General features: G+C 41.3%; 4 protein-coding genes across 10 annotated transcripts in view; 3 read left to right on the plus strand and 1 right to left on the minus strand.

Annotated features, from left to right (window-relative positions):
* The window catches only part of SLX4IP (SLX4 interacting protein), an 83,082-nt gene extending 82,381 nt beyond the window's left edge, over positions 1–701 (minus strand). For 2 of the 6 annotated variants that reach the window (XM_068153169.1, XM_068153167.1), the window contains exon 1: positions 508–700. The gene's annotated coding sequence lies outside the window, so the exon portion shown is untranslated. Of the gene's footprint in view, positions 1–409 lie in introns of all 6 variants that reach the window. The other 4 variants (XM_068153170.1, XM_068153168.1, XM_068153172.1 and 1 more) reach the window with 4 other exon arrangements.
* Positions 702–807: 106 nt separating this feature from the next.
* On the plus strand, positions 808–3,962 carry LOC137448553 (uncharacterized). 2 transcript variants are annotated; one of them, XM_068153175.1, is made up of 3 exons: positions 808–895; positions 1,699–1,932; positions 3,873–3,962. In XM_068153175.1, the coding sequence occupies exon 2, from the start codon at positions 1,716–1,718 to the stop codon at positions 1,905–1,907; it is 192 nt and encodes a 63-aa protein (XP_068009276.1). In that variant the 5' UTR covers positions 808–895; positions 1,699–1,715; the 3' UTR covers positions 1,908–1,932; positions 3,873–3,962. The 2 variants fall into 2 exon arrangements, with proteins under 2 accessions (XP_068009276.1, XP_068009277.1); XM_068153176.1 differs by having other exon boundaries at positions 1,703–1,932.
* LOC137448554 (uncharacterized) lies at positions 3,901–4,065 on the plus strand. The gene has a single exon (XM_068153177.1). It carries the CDS (start codon positions 3,901–3,903, stop codon positions 4,063–4,065), a length of 165 nt encoding a protein of 54 aa, XP_068009278.1.
* Positions 4,066–4,281: 216 nt separating this feature from the next.
* On the plus strand, positions 4,282–9,471 carry MKKS (MKKS centrosomal shuttling protein). The gene is made up of 4 exons (XM_068153166.1): positions 4,282–5,290; positions 5,699–5,874; positions 6,565–6,675; positions 7,443–9,471. Exons 1-4 carry the CDS (start codon positions 4,288–4,290, stop codon positions 7,881–7,883), a joined length of 1,731 nt encoding a protein of 576 aa, XP_068009267.1. The 5' UTR covers positions 4,282–4,287; the 3' UTR covers positions 7,884–9,471.
* Positions 9,472–11,790: the final 2,319 nt, after the last annotated feature.

An 11,790-nucleotide genomic window follows, 5' to 3' on the forward strand; every position in this document is an offset into this window, starting at 1 on the left:
AACACACCAAGTAATACAGGAACATAGCACAAGCTATTCCTGACAGCGAGTGGCAAGAGTATAGGATGAAAGGAGAGCGGTAAATGCGGAAAAAGCGTGGAATAGAGAAACTAAATGGGGGTGGGCGGGAAGTCAGGTAACGAGAGTTTTTTCTCGTTTTAGTCACGGCAATATTGTCTACCTGCAACTAGGCTTCAGCAGGCAAAAGCAGAAAGAATGAGATGTGACTGCAAGAGGAGTTAAGCAAGGACAGAAGCTCACGGAGACACACATAATTTTAAACCCGGCTGGGGGATCTGACGCAAGGGGCGGCACAGAAAGGAACCAGCCAAAGGAGTGCGGGAGGCACGGCGAGGTGCCGGCTGCGACCAGCCGCGCAGCAGCAGCGGCAGCTCCCCTAGGACGTCACCTCAAACATTTATCTAGGAAGGAAAACGAGATCGAGAACCAGGACCGGGCTCAGCGTCCCAGCCGGGCAGCAGTGCTACCGATGGAGTCGCGCCGTACCTCCTCCCTGCGCCGCGCCTGCCTCTAACGCTTCCAACGGCTCCTGCCCCCAAGTAAGATGGCTGCCACACACGAGCTTCTTCTCCCCTATCCAAAATGGCTGCCAGTAGTAGCCACTGCCCGCCCCACTTTGCCCGAACATAAAATGGCCGTCGAAGCAGCCGCACGAGGCTGAGCCCCGCGAGAAAGCGTGGGCATGTTGCGGCATCATGACACAGAACTTAGCCAATGGCAGGCAAGAGGGCGAACGCTCCTCGCGCGAGCCGGAAGGCTGGGCGCTTAAGGTACTTCCGGGTTGCCCGGGGCTGTTTCCTGCTGCGGGGAGGTTGAACGCGGACGGGGCGGGGGGCGTGCGGTCCCGCCTCGCTTCTTGGGGCTGAGAGCTGAGGTGAGCACCGGGAGGGCGACTAGAGTGGCTGTGTAGTGTCTCTTTCACTCCGCAGCCTTTTGCTGCCTGAGGAAATGGGAAAGAAGCCTCAGGTGCGGCATTTTCCCTCTCGCTCCGGTCCTTCCCGCTGATCCGGGCCTCCTCAGCTGTCTGGCCTGAAGAGTGTCGCTGCTCTCTTAAGGTGTCCGCGCGGCAAGGTCGCTGGACTCAGGGCAGTAGTGCATGGCCAAATATGCGTACTACTATTGGTAGTAGTCGTACCGTTGCAGTATGACCGCGGGCAAAGTCTCTGCGCCCTGCTTGGGCCGGGCCGCGCCGCAGTCGCTTGTTTCAGTGTCTTCAGCTGAAGAGCGGCTGCCTCATGCATATGGCCTTCAAGTCTTGTTTGCTTGCACACAAGTGGTGTGAAGATGCGAAGTTCCATATTGTGTTAGTCATTGCCTTTTATTAACTGGGGGGGGGGGGGGGGGGGGGGGGGGAGCATGGTGCATCTTGAAACTGCTTTGGTTCAGATCAGATATCATCTGAAGGAGCAGCTTTTGTAATCAGGTAAACATAACAAAGCAACAAAGCTTTAGCATGTCAAAGCTTGAAACAAATGCAGCAATTAACATTTCAAGATGCTTGAATTGAGATTATAGCTTAAAAGAAATAACATAGTAACAATTTCTGGTATCATTTCATGTTTTAATCATCTGCTGCACTGTAATTAAAGATATTAGCATTCAGGTTCATCTGTTCTGTGCTATTCTTACAAGAGTACAAAACGAAAAATATACTTAAAATAAATTATCTTTACTTAGGTAGATGCCAGCTTGAAATGAGTCTTAAAACCATCTGGAAGGACTACAAAGTTCTGATTGTTATGGGAACTGGCCTTGGGCTGGTACACTGGGGGTGGTTGTACATCAAGTCCAGTCCTATTTTCCAACTGAAGACAGAAAATGTTATTGCAGAACCTGGGATTGTGTCATATGTGATGCAAAGCGATCAGGAACACAAGGAAAAATAGCATCAGCCCTGCCTGTGTGTTGTGGGTAAGTTGCTTAATTGTGTCTGTATCTTTGAGGCAGCAGATGAATCAATTAAATCACAGTTTTCTAATATTCAGACTTGCTGCTCTGGCTTTAGTCTTCCAGAGTTTTACTCTGTGTTTGTGGCTGAGTTAATCTGGTAACTGTATGGGCCTAAAAAAATGCATCATCATGTGTCTCAAAAGTTACTGCTAAATCCCATGTGGTAGGATCAATTAAGTGCTGGTATTGTAGGTCTTAAATCTGGGTCAATAAAAACTCCAGTAGCTTCAAGACAGTGGTCAGACTCTTGTGACTGGATCTGCCACTGTTCAAATCTGCCCAGAAATGTGACTTCACACAGTTCTGTGATCTTGGTAGGGATGGCAATTGCAATAGGAAACAAAATTAAGTATGTGAGAACTCTAGTTATTTTAAACATTACACTGGAAAGTAAATCATCCCTTTAAGTTTTGAAGGCATCTTGAAGTAAGAAATCTTTAAGAGGCAGTGTTCTTAAAGTTGTTTGAGGCTTAAAAGCCTTTGTTTCTCAAGTGACTGCATGGGAAACAGTGCTGAATAATTCAGACATTTTGTCCTCAAGTAAAACCAGGTTACAGTTTTGACACTTTCATACAATTTGGTGCAGTTTATAGTTGGCTGATACTTCACAGAATAGTTAGGGGTTGGAAGGGACCTTGAAAGATCATGTAATCCAACCCCACTGCTAGAGCAGGACCACTTAGAGCAGGTCACACAGGAGCACATCCAGGTGTGTTTTGAATGTCTTCAGAGAAGTAGACTCCATAAGCCCCCTGGGCAGCCTGTTCCAGTGCTCAATCACACTCACAGTGAAAAGGTTTTTCTTTATGTTTAGGCGGAACTTCCTATGCTCCAGCTTGCGCCCATTGTGCCTTGTGCTATCATTGGAGATCACTGAGAAGCTGGCTCCATTCTCACCACACTTGCCCTTCACATCCTTATAAACATTAATTGAGCTCACTGCTCAATCTCCTCCAAGCTAAAGAGACCTAGCTCTTAGCCTTTCATCATAACAGAGATGTTCCACTCCCATAATCATCTTTGTGGCTCTGCACTGGACCCTTGCAGTCAGTTCCCTCAGTTCCTTCTTGAACTAAGGGGCCCAAAACTGGACATAGTATTCCAGGTGCACCCTCACCAGGGCAGAGCAGAGGGGGAAAAGAACCTCCCTTGACCTACTATCCACACCCATTTTAATACACTCCAGGATGCCATTACCCCTCTTGGCCACAAGAGCACATTGCTAGCTCATGGTCATCCTGTTGTCCACCAGGACTCCCAGGTCCTTTTCCCCAGAGTTGTTCTCCAACAGATCAGCCCTCAGTCTATACTAGTGCATGGGGTTGTTCTTTCCCAGATGCAAGACTCTACACTTGCCCTTGTATTTCATTCACCCAATTCTCTAGCCTGTCCAGGTCTCCCTGAATGGCAGCACAGCCTTTTGATGTGTCAGCTACTCCTCCCCATTTTGTGTCATCCACAAACTTGCTGACAGCACACTCTGTGCCCTCATTCAGGTCGGTGATGAATATACCGGTCCCAGTACTGACTCCTGAGGGACTTCCACTAGCTACAAACTTCCAAGAAGACTGTCCCATTGACCACAACTCTGCCTTTCTCCACTCCACCAGTCACAATCCACCTCACTACCTGATTGTCCAGACCACACTTGCTCAGTTTAGCATCAAGGACAGACCTAAAGATAAGACAGTGTGAATGAATTGTCAGAATTGAATTAATACACCTTAACAAAGATATTATATATAATAAGACACTATATCTAATAACAGACTTCTTCCAATGAGAAGCAGTCTGGTTTGGTGTTTTGTTTGTCCTTGAGTCATTCTTTTGGTGAAAAATAGCATTGAGGCTATGCAACAGTGTAATAAGATTGTCCTAATACCTTTATGTTTTTATTACAGGTGTAATAGCTTTGAAGCTTCTCTGTGAATGTCATCAGAAGAGATGAGGAAAGCTAGCTGGAGTAGAAAGAACTTTCTGCTTGTAGCAGGACTGTCACTTATAGGTGTTCATCTTGGAAGCATGCTTGTAAACTTTGTTGCAAAAAAGTCTGCTCAGTCCCATTCAGAAACTAAAAAAGATCGCCATGAATGAAGTAGGCTTCTGGTGCCATTGTGTGTTAATGGCACAACTGGATTTAAGCCTTGTTTTAAGAGATAGATGGTGATCAGTCACAGGAATGTTATACACTAAATGTACTGTTCCACAATTAAAATAAATGCAAAGAATGAATATGTGCTAATTTAAATATTTAAAATGCTATGAATTGTAGATCCAAATAAAAGTGAAATCTGTTTTGTTGGCCAGAATTAAAACATGACCTTGAAAATGTCTCGGCTGGAAGCTAAAAAGCCTCCCTTATTCACAAGTGAGCCTTTAACTAAAGACACAGTTAGTCAGTCACTGTCTGTGCTGAGTGGAGTATTAAAGTCTTGCTATGGTCCTGCTGGTAGACTCAAACAGCTCCACAATGCAGTGGGTGGCTATGTTTGCACAACTTCACAGTCTTCAGCTATGCTCTGTCGTCTTCCTGTCAGTCATCCTGTGTTAAGGGTTTTGACAGCCTCTGTGCAGAACCATCTATCCCGCTTCAGTGACTGTGGCTTATTTACTGCCATTCTTTGCTGTAGTTTGATTGAAAACTTTAAAAGCCTGAACGTGGGAGCTTGCACTGTCATTAAAATAAGCAAGCATCTTTTGAATTTGTGCATGGACTACCTCAAATCTGAGGCCTGTGGTTGCCGAGTGTCTGTGGATTTTAGCAGTGTTGAGACCCTTCTTTCTTTGGTACGTAGCGTATTGACAAGCAAACCTGCCTGCATGCTTAATAAAACAGAAGTCGATCATCTCACCATGCTGATTTTAAAGGCTTTTATGTTTACTATTCCATGCCATGTTGAGACTAATGCTGCTTTAGGAAAATGTATAATAGTACCTGTGAAAGGCAGAAGAGTTGCAGATTCTACAGTTCTTCCTGGACTACTTATAGAAACACCAGAAATTCCATTGGCAAAACAACTTCCCGTCAAAAGAACTTCTTCAAATGTGATCAAGGTAGCACTTTTCTGTGTGTCTATGTCTGGAGACTGCTTTGACTCTGAAGGAGGAACTGTAACAGTCCATCATGGAATTTCCCTGGAAATGTCAGAGCTGAATCAGTTGCTTAACATAGGAAAGCAGCTGGTTAATGATGAGGTTGGCCTTGTAGTGTGCCAGAAGGTTATCCATCCATCTTTGAAACAGTATCTGAAAGAGAATCATGTCGTGGCTGTGGACAGAGTTGGGCTATCTCCAATGGAACCCTTAAGTCAGGTGACAGGTAACAAGCAAGTTTTCCGTGCTGAACCTTTAGCATATCTGTGTAGATTGGTGTTGCAGAGTAAGAATTCTTTTGTTTCTGCCTGTCCTAGTTTGACAGCTGAGTAAGAGTTGTTCTTTTCTAGTCTGAACCTTGTGTTAAGGTGAGATAGGTCTTTTGCAGGCTCTGATGATGCAGTGCTGCATGAGGAATATCCAGTTATACTAACTGCCTGCAAATGTAGATTATTTTCTGAACTCTCACTAAGTCTTGCACTTGGGAAACGTTTGGTTTCATTTCTTGTGTAGGTTGAAATGTTACATGTTGATGAATATGTACTGTTAAGAAAGCTAAGAGGTTCATGCTTCATGAAATGCAAGAGATAGTTGTTCTGAAAGCAGCAACACTGTTCTCTGCTTTTCTTAACAGGTTCAAAGCCTATAGCGTCCCTACATTTGTTGTCTCCTAGTAGTTATGGCACCTTGAAAGATGTGCGCATTGGGACCGTGGCTTCAAAACATTTCCTGCATCTCATTGCTGACCACACAGCTGTCTGCAGCTTGGTCCTCTGCAACAGAAATGAAACGGCGTGGGATGAGCTGAAGGTAGGCAAATTTTCTTAATCTTTCTTGAAAAGTCATGTTTTAAATAGCAAAATCAGGAGGAATATGGTGAGTTTAGGAAAGCAATTTTTGTTCAGTACAGGAAAGGAGCTGGGTTAGAATCTGGGTGTACAGTTTCAAGAAAGCAATTCAGAAACATCCCCCTTTCTAGAATGTCAAAGTCTGTGAGGTGTTCGTGTTCATTTAATGCTTCTGTTCTAATATGGGAAGTTGCTTAGAGACAGAAACATTTTTCACCTGCTCTAGAGGCCAGTAAAAATAAACATTTTCATTCTCATTACTTGGTCTATGAAAGCATAAAGGGAAAAATTACCCAGCAAAAGGCCAGCAGCAATACCTGCAATGGTATTCAAACATAGTTTTGCATTGAATAGTTGCTGTAGAAATGTCATTGATACTGACTTTTTATATATCACCCTGTTTTTCAAAGAGAAAGACTAACATCCCACTTTTTATTTCTCCTTTTCCATACTATTTGTGGACAAATAAAGGCAATGTCTCATTAAGTGAACATGGACTTGGAAACCACTCAGCAGCTTTGTATCCACACACAATTCAAGTTTATGAACTCTGTACCAGAAACTACTGAAAATTTTATTCTACTAGTTTTGTCAGGGAGGGCAAATCTTGTTAGTCATGGTGTGTCTAACAACAAACCCATATGGCTTTCAGCGTGCCTGTGAAACAGCAGAACATGTGTTGCAGTTAACAATCAAAGAACCTTTGGCACTATTAGGAGGTGGCTGTACAGAAACTCACCTGGCTTCCTACATAAGACACAAGGTATTTGAGACAAGTTTTTTTACAGCTGCTTGATGTGTTTAGGAAGTAAGACTTTTCCAGTATCTGAAGGGGGCCTACAGGAAGGCTGGGGAAGGACTTCTCAGGATCTCAGGTAGTGATAGGACTAGGGGGAATGGAATGAAGCTGAAGGTGGGGAGATTCAGGCTAGATGTGAGGAGGAGGTTCTTCACCATGAGAGTGGTGAAACCCTGGAATGGGTTGTCCAGGGAGGTGGTCGAGGCCCCGTCCCTGGAGGTGTTTAAGCCCAGGCTGGCTGAGGCTCTGGCCAGCCTGATCTAGTGTGGTGTGTCCCTGCCCATGGCAGGGGGGTTGGAACTAGATGATCCTTGTGGTCCCTTCCAACCCTAAATGATACTATGATACTATGATACTATGTAGAATCAGTGCTAGAGTGAAAACACTTGTCTTTTCTAGATTAATGTTACATTTTTTCTAACTACTAATATAAAATAAAGGGGTTCTCTTTGAAGCACTCTACTAATTGCATCTTTCAGATTTGTTATTACTGTACCTGTAGTTATTAATCTTAAGTAGCTCTTACAGTAAATGCATGGGTTTTAAGTATTAAAATGTAGAATTTTTATTATTGAAAGAATTATGTAGAACTCTAGAACTCAGCTTTGACTTTTTAGAGGACTTTTGTGGCATAATCATATGAATCATTATTGGTTGGTTTTTAAACAGTATTAATTCTCTTACTTCCTGTTTGTTTTTTGTTGTTGTTGATTGGTTTATGTTTATTTTAGAGTTACAGCCTGTCTGGCAGCAGTTTGGAAGATGTAGGTTGTTCATGGACACAATACCACTTGGTTGCTGATGGGTTTTGCCGTTCCCTGGAGTCTGTAGCTTGTTCTCTCAATCACGACGACGGAGAAATTCTCACCGATACAGTTTATGGACACTGTTGGTTTGTACCACCAGGTTTTCCTTCTAACTCAGATTGGTCAGATTTAGTATCAGAATGTGGTTGTAAGATTAAAGGTAAGACTGAAAATCTCAAATGGAGGCTTTTGCAAGGCCAGTTTGGCTCTCCTGTTATACAGGATTGTCCTAAAGAGCCCTTCGAAAAAGTTGCTGACTTTCTGACTTTGGACTGTTTTTCTGCAAAGTGTAGTGGCCTGCAAGTAGCTGTAGAGACAGCCAATTTGATTTTGGATCTCTCCTACATCATTGAAGACCAAAATTAGCTCTGATCTTACATGAATTGTGTTGCTCAGCAAGATAATTAATTGAAAGCACAATTAATTGTTAAGCTACCTTAAATGGTTAGAATGTGGACACAAGGTAGGAATTTTAAAGCAAAGTCGGCCTTCTGCTTGTAAATCTGCTGTGTCCTAAAGCATTTTCAGATGTTTAATGTTGTATTAGGAATTGTTAAATAACTAGCCAAAACTACAATGAATCTAAGTAACATATGACTTACAAGCATCCAAATTAATGTATTCAGAATAGTGATTGACACTTTGACACCCCCTCTGCATTAAGGAAAGTTTTGGATGTTTGCTGGCTCTGTGGCATGTTCAAAGGAACGGGTACAATTGACTCACTCACTGAGAACATACGTTATGGATTAGAATTTATGTTGTCTTATTACAAACTTTACACATTCAAACAGAACTTTGTTTTGCAGCAGAACTTGATCACTGGTATTGTTAATTTTGTAGATAAAAAAGAAGACTTTTCTTAGCAAATATCTTGAGCCTCTAACTCTCAGATTTTGTTACCTGTTTGTAAATGCTTGGAAGATTTTAATTCATACCCTTAGTTTATTTAGCAAGTTATTAAAACTCAATCTGAAGATCCTAAGAAGCTGGTAGATAGTAGAAGAATTGAAAAGAAATGCAAGACTCTGTTGGGGGAACAAAAACTTTGTAAAGTGGACCTTGATTGTCTTCTGTGCAATACGGGACAGTTTCTAAACAATGATGTTTCTACCATTTAAGGAAAGCTGGAAGGACATATGTCCCACTTACCATTGAATTGACTCTTGGAACTGTGCATAGCTTCTTTTCTTTTAATGAAGTAAGGCTTTAAGCTGCTCAGGCTTGTTTTGATCTTTAAATAGGGTTGTAGACTAAATAATTGAAACATTTTCCAATTCTCAGCTTGCATGCAAGATCAAAAAGGGTGTTACAGTTCCTTGCTTAAACTTACTTTCTTTGCCCTTTTTCCCCCTCTGTTTTCAGTCACAAGGAACAAATTGCTCATGACAAGAAAACATCAGAGTTAGTTATAGACTAGTCTGCTTATTTGTTTCCTGGTCTCTTAAGTTTTTAATATACTTACTGAGTATAAGCAGTAAAATTGTTTTGTGTAACTCAGTTTTGAAATATGTAATTAAAACCAGATCTTTTTAGCCCTTTTGTACAAAGTCATTTTCATTTTAAGAATCATTTTCTCACTGGGAAAAATGAAGTTATTTGAAGTTCTTTATCTTTTTTTATGACCCCAAATGATTGCTTCACTGCTGTAAGACAACATCATTTGGGAATTTGTGGAAGACTGTTCGAAGTTGGCTACTAAAAAGACTGCTTTCATATTGTGATCCCCTCATATACAATGAACCATATGAAAACATCAGCAATAATGAAGCCAAATGACAATGTATATCTTAAGGCACAGAAGGATCTTGGTAAGACTTCATCTAATCATGAGTCTCTAATTCAGTGTTGAGTTTGAGTATTTTGCTTCCTATAATAGCAGCTTGTTATGCAGTGCAAAAATGTTTAGTGACTACAGCTGTGAAGTGAAAATTAAAACAATATTTAAATAGAAGTTGCTAGTCTTCTTTTGTATTTGTATTGGTATCTGAAAGTCAGTTCACTGCTCCTGTAAAACTGTTGTTAGCTCTGATTGCGTTCTTTCTCCCTCTCCCTCACAGGTCTAAGAACTGCATATTAGAAAATTGTGGGGAAAAAGAATAAAATTGGTGAATAGGTGTTTGTACTTGAACCAAAGATTGTTTCATGTATAGATAGTTCTAATAGCAATGAATTTTTGTCTCCCAATATGACTGGAGAGTATATAAATAAGCAGCTGGCACTGCTGCCTATGGGCAGTTCATATAGGCTCTTCCTGAACCTGTAGTGGTTAGTGCTACTCTACCTCAAATGTGTAACATAGGAGGAATACAACTGGGGATACAGTTTAAAATGCAAGTAGGTAGAAGTTTGACTCTCAATCCAAGAGCAACATAATTTTTTATCAAGAAACATGGAAGTTATTTTTAAGTCTAAAAATTATGGACTTTCTTCTATGTTCTGAAACTGACAAAATGATAAATCCTGAACTGCAAAGCCTCTGAGAAGACACTGATTTTACTCCTGCACCTCCTGGAATTTAAAGTTTATTCAGCAGGAGAAAAATTAGAATAGAATAGAATAGAATAGAATAGAATAGAATAGAATAGAATAGAATAGAATAGAATAGACCAGACCAGACCAGACCAGACCAGACCAGACCAGACCAGACCAGGTTGGAAGAGACCTTCAAGATCATCACGTCCAACCCATTGACTAATCCAACCCACCTAAACAGCTAAACCATGGCACCAAGCACCCCATCAAGTCTCCAAATTAGAACTACACAAGTGTTGTTAAGAGACTAGTATTTTCTGATCATGACCCCAGTTATGTCTGTTGGCTTCCACAGATTGCTTAGAGGCTATTCATTTAAATTGTAATAGTTCTGCTGGTAGTGCACAAGAGTAAGAACATTCATCTCAGCCTTCTCAGCTGTATTAGTGCTCCAGGCCTAGCACGAACAAAAAGAAGTGCTGATATTTTAATCACTCAGGTCAGCATATTTAAGCAAGATGCTAGTTTAATATAGTTACTCCTCAGTTCAGTATTTCTGTTACTATTTGGTATTTAAATCCCCAAAGTGAAGAAGACCTGAAAGTGCCAATTAATTTAGGGATCTTTACTATTTCCATTATTGTCTCCTGTTTCAAGTCAACATAATATTAAATATTACTATTTTGGCATTGGCAAAGAATGCAGACTACTTGCTTTTCACTGATTCTGCTACTCATTTGTGCATGTGCAGATTGAGCCACATCCAAAGTCTCTGCTTTCCTGCCTATAAAATGGGATTTATGTAAGACTCAAACTAGTTTGCTAGCTAACACCTATTACAGAATCACCAGGGTTGGAAGAGACCTCAAAGATCATCAAGTCCAACCTGTAACCACAGACCTCATGACTAAACCATGGCACCAAGTGCCACATCAAATCCCCTCTTGAATGCCTCCAGAGATGGTGACTCCCTCTATGTTGAACTTAGATACTTTTTCTCTGACATTTCAGCAACCTTATATTTCTGTTGCTAACAATAACTTAATTTAGTGCTTTGCATATTCAGTACACACACCTGGAAAAGTGACTGCAAATCCCTGTGCAGGAATGGTTGAACTTAAAAATGAGCATTGTCAGACACTTCAGCAATCCTTACTGTGTTCATGCATGTCTTCAGAATCTTTGCTCTGCATGTGTTTCAGACCAAATGTGAAGACAGGATAGAAACAGATATGAGTTTGAGAAATGTAACCTTATTTCATTGGTAGTGTAAAATTGATTGGGGTTTTTTGTTTGGTTGGTTTTGGGTTTTTTTTAAGATGTGCTTGAGAATTTTTAGGTTAATCAGCTGTTACTGTGTTCAATCTGCCCCAGTAAGGGAAGAGGATATTTACTGTTGTCAAACCTTGCAAGCCTGGAATGCCAAGAGAGCACATACAGAGCAAGTCACCTTACCCAAAACCTGAACTTGTGAATTTTGTTTGTGCCCATATTTTGTTGTGCTCAGTGGCAAAATGTACTATTTGTCACATTTTCATCAGTGCCAGGTGAACTGAGTCATGCAAGTATTCCACTTTTCAGTCTTAGAAAAGTCAATATCCATGAGTCAGCTGCTGTCATAGGAAGAACTTTAACTAGATTTGCATTTATTACTGTTCTGAAGATGCAGAAACAATCTGGTTTTATTGTATAGAGACTTCTTCCAGCATGCTCATAACCTCTGCAGACAGGCTTTTTGAGAAGTTGATTACTAGCCACATTAAAATGTTTCCTTTGAGACTTCCAGTAGCTTTTATCC

This window comes from Melanerpes formicivorus, unplaced genomic scaffold, assembly GCF_026170545.1.
Source record: "Melanerpes formicivorus ecotype bairdi unplaced genomic scaffold, bMelFor1.0.p_v2 SCAF_25, whole genome shotgun sequence".
Taxonomy (NCBI): Eukaryota; Metazoa; Chordata; class Aves; order Piciformes; family Picidae; genus Melanerpes; species Melanerpes formicivorus.